Below are 21,530 nucleotides of genomic sequence, written 5' to 3'. Positions count from 1 at the left end.
TTCGCAAGCTCATCCAGGAACAGGCAGAGCTAATCTTAGTGGCTCCATTTTGGCCAAGACGCCCGTGGTTTGCCGACCTGGTGGACCTGTCAATTTCACCTCCATGGAAGATTCCCCCGGACCGAGTAGCTCTCAGCCAGGGGAACCTCCAACATCCGGATCCACAGTGGCTCCAATTAGCCGCTTGGCACTTGAGCGGGAGAGTCTGACCAAACAGTCTTTCTCCTCTGGGGTTATTTCCGTCATCCAGGCCTCGAGGCGTCCCTCGACCAACATAATCTATGACGCCACTTGGAGAAGTTTTTGCTCTTGGTGTACCAAAAAGCGGCTTTCACCGCTTGCTGTCTCCATCCCAGACATATTAGATTACTTACTTGAGGGGTTAACTAGAGGTCTGTCAACCAGCACCATACGTAGGCAGATAGCAGCCTTGTTGACAGTTCTCACCTGTGACAACCAGGTTTCCTTGTCCCAACACCCAGCAGTCAGTGCCTTTCTCAAGGGTGCGGCCAATGTAGGGCCCCCCACGGTTCATCGTTATCCATCCTGGGACCTCTCTAAGGTGTTACAGGCTTTAACGTCCTCTCCATTTGAACCTCTGAAAGTTTGCTCCCTTCACTTCCTTACATTGAAGGTAGCCTTCCTAGTGGCCATCACGTCGGCCAGGAGGATTTCAGAATTGGCGGCCCTGTCGGTCAGGGAGGACTTGTGCATGTTCCATGAGGATAGAGTGGTCCTCAGGTTGGATCCTGCATTTGTTCCAAAGATCAATACAGGGTTTCACCGCTCGCAGGAACTAGTCCTTCCTAACTTCTGTCCTAACCTTTTCCATCATCTGGAGAGACGGTGGCATATGTTGGATGTGCGCAGGGCTCTGCGCCATTACATTAAACGAACCTCGACCTTCAGGAAGTCCGAGGCATTATTCGTGTCCTTTCAACCCTCAACTATGGGTCGGAAGGTCTCTTCTTCCACCATTGGTCGGTGGATAAGGATGTGTATTTCCAGGGCTTATATTTCCCAGTCCCTTCCGGTACCTTCACATATTACTGCTCACTCTACACGTAGTGCTGCTGTCTCAGCGGCTTGGTCTACCCAGGCATCACTCGAGGAGATTTGCAGGGCTGCGACATGGTCCTCTCCTTCCTCATTCATAAAACATTATAGGATAGATCAATTTGCAGCAGCTGAGGCTGCTTTCGGTAGGAGAGTCCTACAGCAAATAGTGGGTTCTCAGGGGTCACAAGCCTAGACTCCCTCCCTATAGGGACATGAGCAGCTTTGGTATGTCCCAATCAGTGGAGTCTACATCCATCCTGATGGAGAAAAGAGCGTTGTCTTACCTGAACGCTTTTTCTCAGCAGGATGGTGTAGACTCCACACCCACCCTGTTAGTGTTAGTCTAGGCCTGTGTCTTCCTTTTTTGTTTGGAGCCTTGCGTCTGGTAGCTTCGCCTCGACAAAAACTGGGAAGTCACACCCAGAAGGAGGCGTGGCAGAGTTTTTTTTGTCTTAGTCTGAGCAGGTGGGATTAAATTACCCAATCAGTGGAGTCTACACCATCCTGCTGAGAAAAAGCGTTCAGGTAAGACAACGCTCTTTTTTCGTTACTTCGCTTAGCCGCTACAATGTATTCTCTCCACTTCCTCTATCGCCTTGCTCTTTGAACTGTTTCCCCTTGATGCCATCCTGGGGTGAGAAAGCAATATGCCTCTGGCTATCTGGCTTATCTCTCGCTGCAGAAGAGAAGGTGCGAAGACCTAATAACAGTTTCACATCCTTGGGAATGGCGTCTTATCAACCCTGTTCCTACAGTGGATTCAACACCTGGGGATTGGCCTGTTTGAACTGACCAGATGCACTATTGGGGTGGGGTTTGCTTTTTGCTCTTTTAATCTATTGATTCGCGCGGGAACCCCTCAGAATCTGCCTTCTATGCCTGCTGTCAACTTCTTCTAATAAAAGTTTCTTTTGAGATGACTTCATTCCAAGAGTCCTGCTTTCTTGGGAAGAGGTTTTGAAGTGGGTCCTTACGGGTTCACTCAGTATTTCATTGTAGCCTATTAAAACCTGAACTGAGCTCACCTCTAAGGCCAGCTATGGTTCCTCCCCCTCTACCTACTATGGTGGAGGGAGAACAGCATTTTGAAGTCAAGGAGATCCTTAATTCCAGGAAACACCATGGATCAACACTATACTTAATAGCTTGGAAAGATCTCCCCTTTTCCATCTTGAGTTTATATTATTTTGTTTTCAAGCTATTGATTTGTGCAACCAATATTGTATCTTTTAGAAAATCCTTATAATTTAATTACCCAGTAGGTGTTGAAGTGCTTCCTCTGAACTCTCTATTAAGTCTCATTGGGTGACCTCTGGTTCTAATATTATGATAGAGATGAAGTGTTTTTTTCCTCACTTTCCTTACATTATATGCATGTGCATAAAATGTTATCACATTCTATCACTCTTCCAAGCTAAAACCTTTAAATATATATTTTCCTTGGATGGGAATACTTGTCCCTTTGCTATTTCTTGCTCCAAGCTCATGACCAAGGGTGGATTTGAAAAAACTCTGCATCTAAGTCTATATAGTGGTACCTCGATATTCATTTTTAAATGATTCTAGAAGGCACGATGAGTACCAAAAATGATGAGTACTAAACAAAATTTTCCCATAAGGAATAATGTAAATAAATTAAATGCATTTCCAAACCAAAGACAATGCACATTTTTAATGTTATATGTAAAATGATAGGGTTATATATCACTACTTTACATGAGAAATAAACATAAAAAATAATAAATACTTACATTAAATAAAATAGAAACTTTGCTTTACCTGTACTGATAAGACAAAAAGTGGAAAAATAGACAAAATGACCACAGAAGCTAAGACAAGACTGTACGGGGATGTGCACAGGGCAAGAGCTACTGCGTGACTAACGCATCATTTTTGTTTCGGCTGGAAAGGGTAGCAAGCCACGAGGCAACTGACAGCGACAAGTTCTAGCTTGAGCATTGAGTACCAAACAAACAACAAGTACCTGGACATAATTTTCTCTTCAAAATGCATTGAGTACCAAATTCGATGAGTTTCAAAGCAGTTGAGTACCGAGGTACCACTGTAGTTAGTTGCTTTTTTTGCCTTTCTTGACAAACAAGAAAAAATAGTCAGATTCATGATATGCAATTCCTTGTTTTCTCAGTAGGTGTCATCAAATGCAAATATTTCTACCATGCATGATTAAAATGACAGTCTACTAAAACACTTGTCACTTGCCAGCAGATAGTCTCAAAGGAGAATCTCATAGGTTCTTATTCCAGAAGCTGTTAATAAAGGTGAAGGACAAACCAGAAATCCTTGTATCCTTGGAGACAAACAGACTTAGACTCTCTCTTGGCCTAACTACTTCTCTCTGCTTCATCATCTACCATGAAGCCTTCTCTCTGCTTCATCATCTACCATTTTTGGCAAATTTGCTTCTTTTTGCTGCTGAAGTGTTTTTTATATTCTTCCTCTAACTTAACAGCTTCCAAAACTTATGTGAGACTACTTGATAAGTAATCAGAAAGAAGAGAGGTATTTGACATTCAGCTGTTCTCTTGAATACAGGAGTTGCACTTTTCTGCACTTTTCATCTTTGCAATATCCTCTTTGATATACGATCAATCAAAATTAATTTTCCTCATTTAAGCACCCAGAGATATGCATAACAGCATCTACCAGAACTTGGAACCTAAGTGTGCTGGCCCAGATTAGTACTTTGATGAGAGACTTCCATGAAAAATGCAGACTGGGTTAGAAAAGAAGTTGAAAAACTTCAAATTCCTTGCTGGTTGCGGAATTTTGTGAGTTGAAGTCCACAATCTCAAAGTTGCCAATGTTGAGAAACATTGCTGTAGATGAAAGCAGTGGTAAACCTCTTTTACATTATTGGATCTGAAATTACACAATACAATTTCAATCCAAAGGATGCTATTTAAAAAAAAAAAACAATGGCAGTTTTAATGTCTCCTTTCTCAGCATCCCAAAATTACATTTTTCGTTTTTAACAGGAATTTCAACACCACTTTCCATTCACATTTTCACTGACATTCTTGCATATCTATTTCTAGATCCCTTCTAGTCATTTCCATGAATTAAGAATACATTTGCTTGAAGTGGCATGTATTTTACATCTCCCCATCTTTTAAAATATTCTAGTATTTGTTAAACTGATAAACCTTTAGTTTTTAGTTGTCTGTCATTTGCAGTTTATTTTCATGGCAAATATATATAACTGTACAACATTATACTATATATGAATGTACTTGATATTATTTAATTTCTTAAATTGATTCTTAATTTTAGTTCTACTGTGCTAAATGCATATTATATGCTATGATAGTTATTTCCTGTGTGAATAATGATATCTGTATCTAATCTTTTCATTTTTAGGATTCCAACTCAAGAGATACAGTATTTTCATAATTTTCCGATGAAGTATATCCTGGTAACTGGTGGTGTCATTTCGGGTATTGGCAAAGGAATTATTGCAAGCAGCATAGGTACCATCCTGAAATCATGTGGCCTCCGAGTAACTGCAATCAAAATAGATCCCTACATTAACATTGATGCTGGCACGTTCTCACCATATGAACATGGTATTTGTGACAATTTTTTTTATAAAGTGGCATTCCAGAACATATGATGTTTTATTAATTCCATTGCCCTTTTATGCACAAATATGTAAATAGAAATCTCATTTAGTTCAAGCTTGTTATAGCTTATTCTACTGCCTGAAGAGAATAAAATCTCATGGTCATGACTGGCATTTTAAAGCCCTTATTTTTTTAAATTAGTTTTATTCATTTATAACATAAAATGTGAAAATACAAGAGCAAATAACAGAGAACAACAGTAGAAAAAGGGAAAACAAAAAAGGTGTGAAGAAAGGGAGGGGAAGAAACAAAAGGCATTGACTTCCGACTGTTGCAATAAGATCAGACATTAAAATCAAATCTCAACTTTTTTACATTTCTATAGTAGTATGCACTAGCCATTTTTGTATTGGCAAATCAGTCTAATTAGTAAAACCCAAAATCATAATATCTTTTTTTTTCACCTCAAGCACAAAGTCCAGAAACAGTTTCTAAGTAGAAAAAAAGTACTTCTTTTCTTTTATAAGCACAGTCAATTTGACCATCTCTGCTAATTCCATCAGCTTTTGTAACCATTCGTCCATGGTAAGAATCAAGGCATCCTTCCACTTTTGTGCATAGAGCAATCTTGCTGCCGTCACCATATATAAAATCAGAGTTCCAAATTTTTTTCTAGTTCTCTTTCCATTAGACCCAAAAGGAAAGTTTCTGGTTTAATCTTTATATTCACTTTAAGAATTTTCTGCATTAATATATGAATCCTACTCCAATATCTCTTTGCCTTATCATATGTCTACCATAAATGATAAAAAGTCCCTTCTTTACATTTACATTTCCAACATTCATTTGAGATACCTTTATACATTCTAGATAACGTACCTTCTGTTAAATACCAGCAATATATCATTTTGTAAAAAAATTTCTTTTAGGTTATAATTTAATGTTAATTTTAAGCCTTTTATCCACATATTCTCCCATTGTTCAAACATCACATTAGACCCAAAATTCCTTGCCCACTGGATTATACAGTGTTTTACATGTTCATTTTCCAAATTAAAATTTAATAATGTTTTATAAACCTTGGCAATTATATGATCAAATTCCTAGGTGTGCAGCAAATGAGTAGCTGGCTTGGTCGCTCACCAATGAGAAACTGGTGAAGCAGGCTCAGCAGCGCCTACATTTTCTGCATTGCATGAGAAAAGCACATCTTCCTTCCCGTCCTGACCACTTTCTACAGGGGGACGATCGAGAGCATCCTGTCATATGGCATCACAGTCTGGTTTGGAAGCATCACTGCTTCAGACAGGAAGGCAGTGCAGAGAGTGGTGAGAATGGTCAAAAAGATCATTGGCAGCTCCCTCCCTCCCATCCAGGATATAGTACAGAAGCATTGCTTGAGCAGGGTCCGTGTCAAGGTTCTGACTAATGAAATACTTCAAAGAACTTCCAGGCATTGTTTATCCTAAAAAGTCTTTATTTGTGCAACAAAGTGTCAGCACAGCATAGAGGGATGCCAAGATCTGAATTCCCCTCCCCTGAGCACATATTTTGCCAGCATATTTCCCTCCCTTATTTACTGTCATAAATCACGTTCTCCAGTCAGTTTGAAGGGCAAAGATTCCCTTCCATTTCTGTAGCTTGGGGTTTTTATCTTAAGTAGTCCCCACACACATTCTTTCTCCTCTCCTCCCAACATCATCTAAGTTAACTCTAAAAATACCACACAGCTCTGCATATTTTGTCAAAGCAAGAACATCCAATGTTAGCAGCATTGACAGTCTGTAAGATTATCTGGGACACTACACATCCTCTTTACGACCTGTTTCCCTTGTTACCTTCTGGGAGGAGGCTTCATGGAATCCGTAGTAGAACATCCAGATTCAGCCATAGTTTCATTCCATACAGCATTAGCCTTGTGAACTCTCAAGCTTCCTCCTTCCATTATATATTCAAGATGGACATTATTTAATATTTATTTGTTATGTATATGTAGGGGTGTGGGTCTATACATATGTTGTACATAGTATGTTTAGGTGTGTGTCATGTATGTGTTTCACTTTGAGGTGGGCAACTAAATTTTACTTTTGATGTGTGCCGTTGTGCCCACAGTAAAAAAATGACAATAAAGGTTATCTTATCTTATCTTATCTTATCTTATCTTATCTTATCTTATCTTATCTTATCTTATCTTATCTTATCTTATCTTATCATCACTACCACATAATAGGATTTCCAATTCATTTTTAGCAAACTCAAAACCATGACCTTTTTTGTCTAGTTTAAATCTTTCCTTCATTTATTGATATGTAAACCAGTGACAAGCGTGATCTTCTAATTCTAATTCTTCTCTAGACTTGAGGATGGGGTCTCCAGAATTGAAAGATACCATTTTACTGTGTGTCCACTAGTCCGGCTTCACCACATTTCATTTCTAAGAAAAGCTTCTTGGGGGGAAACCTATAGGGGCAATTTCGTAAAAGAAACTTGTTTTATATTTATTCCAAACTCTTAATATGGCACATCTAATAATATGATTATTAAAATCAGCATTTACTTTAACTTTATCATACCATAAATACCCATACCAACCAAACCTTAATTCATGGTCTTCCAAATCGAGCATCATCTTATTCTGGAGGTTCACCCACTCTTTTAACCAAACTGAACAGCATGCATCAAAATACAATTTCAAATCTGGTAAACCCAGACTCCCTCTTTCCTTGGCATCTTGCAATAACTTGTATTTGATTCTTGGTTTTTTTCCTTACCATGTAAATTTAGAGATATCCCTCTGCCACTGTTTAAATGGAATATCCGTTGTAAGTATTGGTATTGTCTAGAACAGAAAGAGCATCTAGGTAAAACATTAATTTTAATTACTGAAATTTTGCCCAGTAATGATAAATGTAGTTTGTCCCATCTTTGTAGATCCTTTTTTATATCATTCCAAAGAGGTACATAATTATTTTGAAACAGTTTTGTATTTGTCAAAATAACCCCCAAATATCTCACCTTTTTCTAAACCTTGAAACCAGACCTTTTACTCAATATAACATTATCCTAGGAGGACATATTCTTGATCAACATTATTTTTTTCTGTTTATTTATTTTAAAACCTGCTAGAATCCCAAACTCATTTAATTTCCTCCATATATATTCTATCTTATTTTTTGGGTCCTGCAGGAATGTAACCAAGTCATCAGCAAATGCCCTCAATTTGTAAACTTCTTTCTTGATATTTATACCCATTATTGTCTCATCTTGCCTAATGTCTCTATTTAAAACTTTAAAACACCAACATAAACAACAAGGGAGCTGTGACGGCGGCGCCGATGGCGGCTGTTTTCAGCCGTCCGACCTGGAATGTGTCAAAGCCAGCTGAGACAGCGAGCAACAGCCGTCTCGCGGCTTGGAATCTCTCTCCCTGGGTGAAAGGGAGGAGATGAGTTTCCCTCGGATAGTGGCAGGGGTCCCTGAGAGACCCCAAAGTTTTTTTTTTTTTGGTGGTCGGAGGGTGAGAGCTCCCACGGAGTGTGAGGTGTTCTCCACATTCCAGGATGCCTTTGCTCTATTTTTTTTGGGGGGGGCAAAGCTAGACGCTGCTTACACATCTGCTTTCAAAATGAACTTGTGAGTAAAATTTAAAGCAGACAGAGCTGACCAGGGAGATTATATCTGTGATTATTTTGAGACTTTAACTCTGGAAAAGATTTCATCTTCTCTCTTTTCTTATTTGAGAGGGGTGAAAAATGGCGCTGAGATGTTGTTTTTAAGAGTGAAAGGACCGGAACTTCAATCTGAAACAATGTAACAGCTTTCTTTTTTCTTCTTTTTTTTTATATACACAGGGGGCTTTTGTCTTTTTTCCTCTCCTTTTGTCTTCTTCTTTTTCTCTCTCTCTTTGTTAAAGGTTTTATAAGATTTTAAGAATTTTTTTTTTTTTTTAAGATGGCTTCAAAGCATTTTGGAGCTTTTGTTTCTAAAGCCTCAATCTCCTCTTCGGTAATGCAGACAGCTCAGCAAATCGAGTCTAAATTTCCACCACTTTTCTCAGCTTTACCAGCAGTTTTACCTAAAGACTTACAGGACGCTTTGGAAGATAGTGTACAACGGATTGAAAAAGAGATAAGTGAAATTATTGAAAATAAATTTAGGAAATTGAGAGAAGATATAGCGTCTGTGCTTCAGAAGTTTGCTGATCACATAGATCGTTTGGATCAGCGTATTGATGTTGCTGTAGAAAATTCTGAAAAATTGGAAGATAAAATATAAAATAAGGTGGAAATAATTCAGGATGAAATTACTATGTTACGATACAGAAGTATGGAGTCTGCTTTAAGAATAAGGGGAATGCAGGAAAATAATCAAGAAGATTTGAGACAAGTGGTTGCAAAGGATATAGCTCTTATTTTGGAATCCGAGCCTGAAGAAATATTGAGAGAGACAGAAAAAGTTTTTAGGGTTAATTCAAGGGTTGCATGACAGAGGAATCTGCCACAAGATGTGGTTATTTATTTTTTTTAGTAGATCACTTCGTAATAAAATTTTACAAGCCTTTTACAAGCAGAGATTTCAAATTGCAGCCCAGGATGTTATACTTCTGAAAGAACTACCTTCAAGAATTCTCAAAGTAAGAAAGCATTTTGCTTTTCTGGCTGATGAGCTTAAGAGGCGACAGATTTGTTTCAGATGGGAGATACCGGCTGGAATAGTGGTGAATTATGCAGGGACACGTTACAGACTTGATACAATTTCAAAAGCGAAAGATTTTTATACTTCTGTTTTGAAGGCGGGCTCTTTATTACCTACAGCTGAGATATTAGAAGAAAAGTTGGAAGAGCAATTGATAGAAGATATGCGGGTTAAACCTTTGCAACAATCTCTCTTGACAGAAGATTTAGTAATGAAATTGAGTACTTGTGGAGCTTTTAGAAGTAAAATAAAGGTGGAAGAAAAGCTGGAAGAGCAGCTGATTAAAGAAAATATGCAGGTTGAACCTTTGCAGCAGTCCTCCTTAACAGAAGATTCATCAAAGAAATTGGGCATGACTCGTGCAGCTTTTAGAATTGAGGTATTAGAAGAAAAGTTGGAAGAGCAATTGATAGAAGATTTGCAGGTTAAACCTTTGCAACAATCTCTTTTGACAGAAGATTCATTAATGAAATTTAGTACTTGTGGAGCTTTTAGAAGTAAGACAAAGGTGGAAGAAAAGCCGGAAGAGCAGCTGATTGAAGAAAATATGCAGGTTGTACCTTTGCAGCAGTCCTCTTTAACAGAAGATTTATCAAAGAAATTGGGCATGACTCGTGCAGTTTTTAGAAGTAAAAAAATGGAACAGCAGAAGGTTCTTCGTCATCTTCTAAGCAATAGATAATAGAAGGAGAAGTTGGAATATCAGCCGGCTAGTTATAAGGAGTTTTGTTAAATCTTTGTTATTTAGGGGAAAGTTTAAATTTATGATCTTTGCCTGGGAGAAGACTAGGGATTTAATATCTGAGAGTATTTACTATAATTTTTAATAAACGTATAAAGTTAAATTTTTGTTTAATATTTGAGAGTATTTATGATATATTATGATATATTAAAAGTGGATAAGAATGTTGTAAGGTTTTGATTTGGGAGAAAAGGTTATTACAAAACTTATTTGGGTCTGGGGGGAAAGAGTTAAGAGCTAAGTTTATATTGTTCAAAAGAAATACACATCTCGGTGTGGAGAAGGTGGATAAATTATATGAAGAATAAATATGGGATTTAATGGGTAAATTACGATTAGAGTAGTTATGATTAAAAGTATTGTTTGGATTATGAATAATTTTCGTTTTACTTATTGTGATTTAGTTTGTATTAGTTAAAGTTAAAATAAATATGGGATTTAATGGGTAAACTTTGATTAGAGTAGAGATGATTAAAAGTATTGTTTTGATTATGAACAATTTTTGTTTTAAATTTGGCATTATTTGATTTTGATAATTGATTTTCTTTAATTTGTTTAAATTTGTTTTGTATTTGAGTTAAAGTAACTTATTGATTTTGTTATTTGTATAGTTGGATAGGTTTAGTTAGATTTAGTTTGCATTAGTTAAAGTTAAGTAGATTTTGTTTAATATGCTTGAAAAAAAATGGGTAAACTTTGATTAGAGTAGATATGATTAAAAGTATTGTCTTGATTATGAACAATTTTTGTTTTAAATTTGGCATTATTTGATTTTGATAGTTGATTTTCTTTAATTTGTTTAAATTTGTTTTGTATTTGAGTTAAAGTAACTTATTGATTTTGTTATTTGTATAGTTGGATAGGTTTAATTAGATTTAGTTTGTATTAGTTAAAGTTAAGTAGATTTTGTTTAATATGTTTGAAAACCCTGTGCCAAGCTCTGGGAAGTGGGGGGGAGGGGAGGTCGGAGTGGGTGGGTCTTTGGGACTGGGAGGGAGGGGGGTTGGGGTGAGGGGTAGGTAGGTTAGATGATACGATCAAAGTAAGATAATAAGGGATAACTTATGAGAGAGATGTTGCTTGGGCATTTCCCCGGTACTGTATCCGAAGAGGGATGAGAGAGGAGGAGAAAGGTTAGGGAGGAAGTAGGATGGTGAGAGGAGAGGGGGAGGGGAGAGAGAGAGGAGGAGAAAGGTTTGGGAGGAAGTAGGATGGTGAGAGGAGAGGGGGAAGGGAGAGAGAGGTGAGGGGAGGGAGAAGGAGAAGGAGGAGGGAAGTAAGTGAGAGTATAAGAGGGGCGGATGCAGTTTCGGGGGGGGTGGGCAAGCGACATCTAGGTGTATTCATTCTATCTTGTCAAATGTGAAATTTCTTCTTTTTTGTTTATGTAATTGATAATTGAAAAATAAAAACTTTTTTGGGGAAAAAAAAATAAACAACAAGGGAGACAAGGGGCATCCTTGTCTCGTACCCTTTTGAATGTCACATGGATCGGTTAAATCACCATTAATAACCCTTTTTGCTTGCTGTGACATGTAAATAGCTTTAACTCCTTGAATTAAAAAAGTCCAATTTAAATTGTCAAAGGCCTTCTCTGCATCTAGGAATATTAAAGCTGCCTGTTTCTCATTGTGGTATTGTAAATATTCAGTGATATTCAGAACAGTCCTCACCTTATCCCTTAACTGTTTTTTTTTTTTTGGCAGAAAGCCAGATTGGTCTTCATAACCTGTAAAATCTTCTTTAGTCTTTCTGCCATAACCGCAGCAAAGAGTTTATACTCATTGTTCACTGATGAAATTGGTCTATAATTCTTTGTCTTTGTAGGATCTTGACCCTCCTTCGGTAGTAATACAGTATGTGCTTCCTTCCATGTTTGGGCTATCCTTCCCTCCTGAAGTATATCATTCATTATATCCTTTAGTGGCTGTAGACGTTCCTCCTCGAAGCACTTATAGTATTGACTTGTAAGGCCATCTGGTCCTGGTTTCATTTTTTTAATAGCTTCTTATTTCAAAGACTGTTATTGGGTCATTCATAAGTTGCCTCTGGGATTATGATAATTTAGGTAACCTTTGTCTTAAAAGATATTCATCTATTTTCGATCTATCTAACTCCTGTTTTTTATACAAGTTAGAATAAAAATTATGAAAAGTTTTTTTAACAAGTTCATTATCAGTTATTACCTTATCACTTTCACAAATTTTCTCAATTATTCGCTTTTCCCTTTCCTTCCTTAATTTATATTTCCCTGGTTTATTTGCAAATTCAAAATATCTTTGTTTCACATACTTCATTTTTGTTTCTTTTTCTTGAACTATTAACATAGACAGCTGTTGTTGTAACAATTTAATTTGATGTGAAATTTTTACATCTGTAGGTGTCTTTTGCAACTCAATTTCTTCCTAATCTCATCTAATATTTTTTGCATCTTTTCCAGGGATTTCTTCTTCTCTAAACAATTTTATTGTATGAAATAACCCCTCATAACAGCCTTACTTGCATCCCACAAAGTTGTTTCTCTACCTAAATTATTATCAAAATATTCTTTTAATTCCTTTTTACAGTTTTTCACAATCACCTCCTTTTGCAAAATAACTTTATTTAATCTCCATCTAAAATTCAACCTCTTTCTTGTAAGTACCAAAAGCACTGGGTTATGATCAGAGTAGGATTTAGTTAAACTATCAACTTTTAAAATTTTATTTGCAAGATTTTTAGAAATCCAAATCATATCAATCCTTGAAAAGGATTTATGTCTTTCTGAAAAAAAGTATATTCTATAGCAGAACTATTTTTATATCTCCATGAGTCTATTAATACTAAGTTATCCATCATGTCAGAGAAAATCTTTGGTAATTTACGCTGGGAGGTTTAATTCCCTAGATCAGCGGTTCTCAACCTTTCTACTGCCGCGACCCCGCAACCAGTCGTAAGTCGAGGACTACCTGTATTTCCCTTCCCGGGAGCGCCGCACATGCGTGGTGCTGCCCCCTGCACCGGCCGAGGCGTAGCTGGCAAGGGGCAGCGATGGCGCAGGGCGACCACCGGCTGGGCCACCAGTTGGCCCAGCCCAGGCAGGTAAGGCACGCGCCGGGCCCCACGTGGGCCAGCAACCCTCCCTGCGCCCGCCGCTGCCCCGCTAGCCTTACCTTGGCCACCGCCCGTTTGGGGTGGTGGCAGGCAGGCTCAGGTGCTCCTGGGTGGCCGCGGCAGAGACGGCGCAAGCCGACCACCAGCTGGGCCACCAGCTGGCCCAGCCCAAGGCAGGTAAGGCACCCGCTGGGCCCCACGCACGCCAGCAACCCTCCCTGTGCTCGCCGGCCTCCCACCTCCCACCCCTGGCCCTCTTTTACTTACTTTTAGTAGTTGCTCAGCAGGGAGGGAAGCTTTCCAGAAAGTTCTCCTTGCAGCACCATTTGCAGACTGGGGCTTTTGGCGGGCTCAGCAGGGCAGAGACAGCCTGGGCAATTCCTATTGGCTTTTGAAAGCCAATAGAATTAGACTCTATTCAAGAGAGTTTATTCTCCAGTACAGGAGATGGATAATCCGCCAATGGGTTTTCTCTGTCTGCCTGCTCTTGAGACCAAGTAGCCAAACAAGCCACGCCCCCTCTTGCCAGGATATCCAGTCTTAACTTGGTCTCCGCTCTTGCAAGACTTCTGTGACTTGGCTCTCAATCAATTGCAGGTTAGATAGGGAAATACATTGGTGGATTCTTGCCGTTCGTTATTATTGGAAACTCTAAATTGTTTTCCTGATCAATTTCCCATCAGGGCTCGGATCAGCCCTGTTCCCTACCCTATCTGGGAGGTGGGGGTGCGTGTGTGGGGGGGAAATTTTCCCATATTATCCCCTTTGCCTTTCACCTCTTTCTTTCCCAGGGCCCTGGGATGAGGGGGGGGTGAGAAGGCAATTGCAGAGACAAATTGCTACGCCTTTTCTCCTGCCCTCCCAGCTTTCCTTCCCCAGTTAGGGAAAGGATTACAGGCTCCTGCCTCGGATTCGGCCTGAATCCAATCTGCGGAAGCTGTAAAAGCAGCCCAAAGCCCTAGCTGACGCCATTTTCTCAGCCGAATTTTCAGCTGTGGAATTCAGCTTCCCGGCTTCAGCAGCAACACAGGAAGCAGTTCTTCTTCCCCTCGTTACTGATTAATATCATCGAGTGCACAGGCCTCATTGTTACAGTGGCGGCCATTTTAGGCCCCATGTGGAGGCCTGTTCAGGCCTAACAGGCCTGGTTATAGGCAGCTACACTGGTAAATAAGCCTTCATCACAGGTCTTTCCTATATCGGTTAACCGCCAATTGAAATTAATTCCAATTACTCAATTATTTTTGTATCTTGATTGAGGTTGCTTACAATTTTTTTTTTCTTTTTTATTACTGGTGCACACTGCCTGGTCACCTAAGGCCTCCGGGTGGAGCCCAGAGAGTGGTTCCAAACGTGCCTTCGGTACCTGCCTCTCTTACCGTGACCATAGTCCAGAGAGAGTTATTGTTATTTTTTTTTTGGGTCGGGTGGTCAGGGGAGCAGTCCTGGTATTTGCTCCAATCTCGCTGCCGCCAACTACTTACCCACCTGAGCTTTAGCTCAGTGCTTTCTACTGAGTTTGCTCAAGTGGGATGGAGGGATCACCGTTGCCTCAAACCTTGGGCACGCCCTCTCCATCACCCAATTACGGCTGCACTAAACCTTCTGAACAGAAGGCGGCGGGCAAGTGCAAAGCCAAGACCAAACACACGCTAAAGAAGACATCCAGGTTGGCGGACAAGCAAGCCAGCCGTAGGCACCAGGCTCTGGAGAAGGAGTTCTCCAGAGCACAGAGGCAGGCTCAATTGGAAGGGGATCAAATAGCGGCCACCAAAATGGAATTTCCCTTGGGCCCATCAACATCACATCAAGGGGTGTGATCATTCCCGGGAATGCCGGTAACACTGGGCTCGCCCTCTACATCGGCTCAACAAGCAACACCTGTCCCGGGTACCATCCCTGAGTCCACATTCACGCCCATGGCCGCGGGACTCAGGGGTCCTGACATCGGAGATATTTTCTCCGACGGATGCTTAGAGGCATTGTTGACCAAGGTTGTGGGCAGAGCTTTGGCTCAACGCTCTGGCCACTCCGAGCAGGAGGCCTCTACCTCAACCATGCCACCCTACGAGCTCCCTACGGAACCCCAAGCACCTCAGGAGCCAATTTCTCCCGGACAATACTCCATGAGTGGATACTCATCCCCTCAGGAGGAGGAGTATCCGGAAATTACTCGGAGGATGAGGAAATTCCCCTGGAGCCTTCTACTTTAGGGAGTCTATTTAATGCAGACAAGTTCCTAACCATACTCCGCAAGGCCACTCTGACGGCAGACATGGGGACCGACCAGTTCCCTCAGTAGCAGGGAACAAGAGGTACCCCATCACGGCCGATTTTTGTTGAAAGGGTGGCCGCTAAACATCATGTCCCTTGTCCTGCCATGTTTCTGAAGGGAATCAAAAAGCAATGGATACTCCATCTTCTCTCCCTTCAGTGAGTGGAATGAGCAAAAAGCTGTTCACCACATCCACTGATCTCTCGGATGCTCTGGAACTCCCCAAGGTGGATGAAGCCTGGATTCCCTTGGTTTCCCAGACCACCATGGCGGGGGACTTATTGGAAGCACTAAAGGCTGATGACAAGAGGTGGGAGCAATCATTTCGTAAGACACATCAATCTGCAGCATGGGCCGTCAAAGTGGCAACATGCTTCTTTTTTTGTCCGCTCCACTCTCTTATGGTTGCAACAACTTCAGGCCAGGGTCCCAATTGAGGACATGCGCACTCATCAGGACCTGGCTAAGATGGTAGCAGCCACAGAATATGCGGCAGACACTTCACTCCAGTCGGCCATATTCTCCTCCAGGTCCATAGCGTCCAACATAATTTCTAGGAGGATGTTGTGGTTGAAGTATTGGCAGGCGGACGCCAAGGCCAAGTGGCGCCTAGCAACCGCTCCTTATCTAGGCAACAAGTTGTTTGGGGAAGCTCTCACACCTTATCTGGTTGAAGATAAGGATAAGCGTAAGGTAATGGGGCATCTAAATAAAAAAGCTGACAAACGGCCTGTGCCTTATTTTCGGAGACAGCCCTTTCGTCAGCAGGCGGCTATAGCCGCCAGTCAACCCGCCAGAACATATACTCCTAGGCAGGACAGGTCTTACGACCGTCCTTACAACAGGCAAGGGTTTCGGAGTAGACAGTAGAACCAGTCAAAACGGCCTTTTCGTGGGGCAGGCCACCCCTACCGAAAGACCAAATGACTTTTGTTCCAATCTCCCAATAGGAGGAAGGTTGGCCCACTTTTTCCACCAGTGGGAACAGACTTCCACGGACAACTGGGTCTTACAGACCATACAGTTCGGGTTGTCCCTGGAATTCCGTGCAATGCCTCCAGACCAATTCACAGTCTGCTCAGTATCTCAGGATCCCAACAAACACAGACTCATGCAGGAGGCCATCCAGCATTTACTGGACATACAAGCCATAGAACAGGTTCTGACAAATTACAAGGGCAAGGAGTTTTACTCCATCCTCTTCGTGGTTCCCAAACCCTCAGCAGGTTGGAGGGCCATCCTGGACCTAAAAAATCTAAACAGGTATATAATATACAAAAAATTCAAAATGCAATCCCTCCAGTCCATCCTGGGAGGCATCAGGCAGGGCGACTTCCTAGTGTCAATAGACCTCACGGAAGTGTACCTTCACATTCCAATTCACCCGGCTCACCGTCGTTTCCTGCATTTCTGTTTCAGGGGCAACCACTTCCAGTACAGGGCCCTTCCTTTCGGCCTGTCTTCAGCACCCAGGGTGTTTACGAAGATCCTGGCAGTGGTAGCGGCCAGACTGAGGAAAATCCCAATTCGAGTCCAATGCTACCTGGACGACATTTTAATCCAGGCAGCATCCTTACAGACAGCTCGGGCAGACGTGATGACCACCATTCACGTTCTGCAACAACATGGGTTCTCAGTCAACTTCCAAAAAAGTCAGATAACTCCTTCATCCAGATTACTGCACCTGGGAGCCATCATAGACACAGCAAACTGCATGGTCTATCTTTCCCAGGAACGTGTGGTCAGCATCAAGGAACTGGTTCGTCAGGTATACAGGCAACACACAGTTCCACTGGTCTTACTTTCTCAGTTACTGGGCAAGATGGTCTCCTGCATAGCCATAGTTCCCTGGGTCAGACTCCATCTGCGGGACCTTCAATGGTTCCTCCTTCCATACCAGTGTCAGAATACCAGTGCATCCAATCGCCTGGTCAAGGTTCCGGTTCACGTTCGAATGACGCTTCGTTGGTGGTGTTCTCAGGCAGTGACCAAAGGATCACTTTTCAAGGAACCGGACCACGTCACCATCACAACAGATGCCAGCCTGTACGGCTGGGGAGCCCATCTACGCTCTCATTTCACGCAGGGACGTTGGTTCACTGCGGATCTGAGAAAGAGCATAAATTGGTTGGAGTTCAGGGCCATCCACTTAGCGTTAAAACACTTCAAACATATGATCAAAGGTCATCACGTTCTAGTCCTCACGGACAATGTGGCGGCCAAAGCACACATCAACCGGCAGGGGGGCACCAGGTCAAAATCCCTCATGGCCGAGGCACGGTTTCTGTTCACCTGGGCAGAGTCCACCCTGGAATCACTCAGGGCGGAGCATATTTCAGGGGTCAGCAATGAACAGGCGGACTTCCTGAGCCGCACCACAGTGGACCCTTCAGAGTGGGGCCTACATCCGGACCTGTTCTCGGACATCTCTCGCAGGTTCGGTCACCCAGTTATCGACCTGTTTGCCTCACAGAACAATGTACAACTCCCCAGGTTCTATTCCCGTTATTTCCTTCCGGAGGCGGAGGGGACAGACGCCTTATGGACCCAGTGGCCAGAAGGCTTACTTTCCGCCTTTCCGCCACTACCACTCATTCCGGCAACCATCCGCAAACTAATTCACGAACGGGCGAAACTGATACTCGTGGCCCCTTACTGGCCACAGAGACCGTGGTTTGCCGACTTGATGAACCTGTCCCAGTCATCCCCATGGAGGATTCCTCCACATCGGGCGTCACTATATCAGGGGACCCTCAGTCATCCGTATCCCCAATGGTTGCAGCTGACCGCCTGGCGCTTGAGCGCAGCATAATGGCACAAGAATCATTTTCATCTCGAGCCATCACAGTGATTCAGGCTGCGTGCCGTCCTGCGACCAATCGCATCTATGATTCCACTTGGAAGAATTTTTGCCTTTGGTGTAGGAGGCGACAACTTGTCATCTCCAAATTAACCATCCCCCAGATAGTGGAATACCTGTTGGACGGACTGGACAGAGGCCTTGCCCCTGCGACTATTCGCAGACAAGTAGCGGCACTGTCCACTCTTCTTTCGTGTCAGGATTCTGTTCCCTTGGCTCATCATCCCAGGATTCGTGCCTTTATCAAAAGAGCGTGCAACACCAGACCTCCTGTTGTTCACAGGTACCCAACTTGGGAGTTGCCGAGGGTTCTCCGTGCCCTCACAAAACCACCATTTGAGCCTCTGGGAACCATTTCCTTCAGACACCTGTCCCTAAAGGTGGCATTCCTGATAGCCATTACATCAGCCAGACGGATATCAGAAATGGCGGCCTTATCGGTCAGGAATGACCTCTGCGTTTTCCATAGTGATAGGGTTGTCCTACGTATAGATCCTTCGTTCGTCCCAAAGGTAAATTCTCTTTTTCACAGATCACAGGAAATTTACCAAATTTTTGCCCAAATCCGACTCATGACTTGGAGCGGCAGTGGCATACTCTAGATGTCCGCAGGGCCTTGAGGCGGTACCTCAAGTGCACGGAGGAATTCCGTAGATCAGAAGCCCTTTTTGTATAATTCTGATCGGCTTCCTTGGGGCAAAAGGTTTATGCGGGCACCATTGGCAGGTGGATCCGGCATTGTATAGCAGAAGCGTACCAGTCTGCTTCTCTGCCGACTCCAAGTCGTCTTACGGCCCATTCCATTCGCAGTGCTGCAACCTCTGCGGCTTGGGCCACTCAAGCATCCATTGAGGAGATTTACAGGGCTGCGACATGGCGCCATCTCCATTTGTACGCCACTACAAAATTGACCGTTTTGCTTTGGCGGACGCCTCCTTTGGTAGGAGGGTCCTCCAGCAAGTGGTCTCTGAGGACTCTATTCCGGCTTTATCTGTTCCCCGCCCATCGGGACAGTGAGGCTTTGGTATGTCCCATTGGTGGATTATCCATCTCCTATACTGGAGAAGGGGCATTGGTCTTACCTGAACGCCTTTTCTCAGTATGGAGATGGAGAATCCACACCCACCCTAGGGTCAGTTAGGCCGTTCTAGGGAATTGAGAGCCATCGTCAAGTTCATCTTCAGCCGCTTCGCCCTCGTTAAGACTGGATCTCCTGGCAAGAGGGGGCGTGGCTTGTTTGGCTACTTGGTCTCAAGAGCAGGCAGACAGAGAAAACCCATTGGTGGATTCTCCATCTCCGTACTGAGAAAAGGCGTTCAGGTAAGACCAACGCCCCTTCTCTTGGCTTTCGAACGCCAATAGAATAGAGTCTCTTGTATAGAGTCTATTCTATTGGCTTTCAAAAGCCAATAGAATAAGAGGGAGTAGCACAGCTAAAGAAAAGGGGAAAAGAAGGGGGAAAATGGCGGACAGCCTTGTTTGGCGACCCCTGTGAAATGGTCGTTCGACCTCAAATGGGGTCGCGACCCACAGGTTGAGAACCGCTGCCCTAGATGATGATCTATTTAAAGCTGGTAAAGTCACTCCATTCCAATCCCCCAACATGAACCAATTTACATGTGAAAATGCTATTAACTGGTCCATAAGATATTTGAAAAATTTACATTTATCATCATTTGGCCGATATAGGCCTACTGATTTTATTCCATTGAGCTCAATTTCCACTACTACAAATCTACCATAGTCATCTACTAAAAGTAATTTAGGTTTAAGTTGGGGTTTTATATATAGAACAATTCCATTAGTTTTCTTTAAGCCAGCAGATATAAATTCCTCCCCTAGTTGTTTAATTATTAAATATTTCTTATCCTGTTTCTTAATATGTATTTTTTGAAGGCAAATTATATCAACATTAAGTTTCTTCAAATAATGAAATAATTTTTTATGTTGGGGGGGCATTTGCCCCATTAATATACCAGGTGATAGCCTTAATATCCTTCTTTGCACAAAGTAGCAGATTCCTGTACCACTATCTCAATACTACCGTCTTAACGTTGTTCTTCCGCAGATTTCCTGTTTCCATCCAGTTCTTCAGGTGACTCTAAAATTAGTTTATGTCTAATCAGAAAATCCTTGGCTTTTTCTATAGAGTTCAATCTGAATCTTTGCTCCTGATAAGTAAATATCACTCCTTCTAGTTTATCCCAATCAAAGGGGATCTTTCTCTTCTTTAAGATAAGAAAAGGATAAGTTTTCCTTTTTCTCAAAATTTTCAACAGGATTTCTTTCAGCACAATAAAATCCACATTTTCTATTCTCAATTTAGATTTAAAATGGCAATCCAAAACAAGATCTCTTGTTCTTCTTACAAAGTGAACTAACACTTCCCTTGATAATCTTCTCATAGTAGCAAATCTGGAGTTTACTCTATACATGTTATCTAGCTCTAGTTTCATATTTTTTTCTTCCCAATTGGTCAACTGAGTCAAGGCTTTAACCATCCTTAATCTAATGTCTTCTCCTGGCTGTTCAGGAATAGCTTGAAATCTTAATTGGAACTGTTTTATATGATATTCCAAAATTACATTTTGGTCCAAATCAGCTTCCAGCAAATTATTTACTATCTCCATCTCATTTTCCAAAAGGTCAGTTCTCACTTCCACCTTCTTAATCTCTCCAGTCAAGTGTTGTATTTCACAATGCAGCTCTTTTGCCAAAGCATCAGATTTAACCTCGTTGTTTCTTCCCATGTTCTGAATGAATTCACGTATTTTGGCTGTATATTCATCCAAAAATAGTTTTAAAAGTTCTAAATCTCCTGATAATCTCTTAATCTTCTCCATTCTCTTCTTGGTTGCCATTTGTAATGTGTAAATAAAGTTTAAAATTTTAAGTTAAACACTTTAAAGTTATAAATTATAACTTTAAATTATTATAAGCCCAATGATTTGCAAAATTAGTAAAAAAAAAAAAGTACAGGTAGTCCCCGAGGTACGAGCCTGCCCATTAGGCTCATAATCATCAAATGAATCAGACTCAATATTACAACATTTTAAAATCAAATTCATTAATTGAATCAAATGGGTCGTTAAATGAACAAAAATTTGACATTATTTCCTCCGATGGCTGCCTGAATCGAGAGACTTTTCCGGCCACTGCTGCAGGCTGTTTCTGTCCACCAATCAGCTGTTTCAGGTTTCAGGAACTAGAGTACTGTAAATTGCC

At 41.7% G+C, this 21,530-nt stretch overlaps 1 protein-coding gene across 8 annotated transcripts in view; it reads left to right on the top strand.

Moving 5' to 3' along the window:
• Positions 1–21,530, top strand: part of CTPS2 (CTP synthase 2) — a 220,187-nt gene that overhangs the window by 32,462 nt on the left and 166,195 nt on the right. For 7 of the 8 annotated variants that reach the window (XM_039339887.1, XM_039339883.1, XM_039339886.1 and 4 more), the window contains exon 2: positions 4,438–4,643. The exons of the other annotated variant lie outside the window; for it this stretch is intronic. In XM_039339887.1, coding sequence (XP_039195821.1) covers positions 4,438–4,643 — 206 coding nt within the window. The remainder of the gene's footprint in view (positions 1–4,437; positions 4,644–21,530) is intronic. 8 annotated transcript variants of the gene reach the window in all.

Source organism: Crotalus tigris, unplaced genomic scaffold (genome assembly GCF_016545835.1).
Source record: "Crotalus tigris isolate CLP2741 ecotype Arizona unplaced genomic scaffold, ASM1654583v1 scf7180000017740.3459589, whole genome shotgun sequence".
Lineage (NCBI taxonomy): Eukaryota > Metazoa > Chordata > Lepidosauria > Squamata > Viperidae > Crotalus > Crotalus tigris.
The sequence above is the reverse complement of the archived record's forward strand: the minus strand, read 5'-3'. Positions and strand labels throughout refer to the sequence as shown.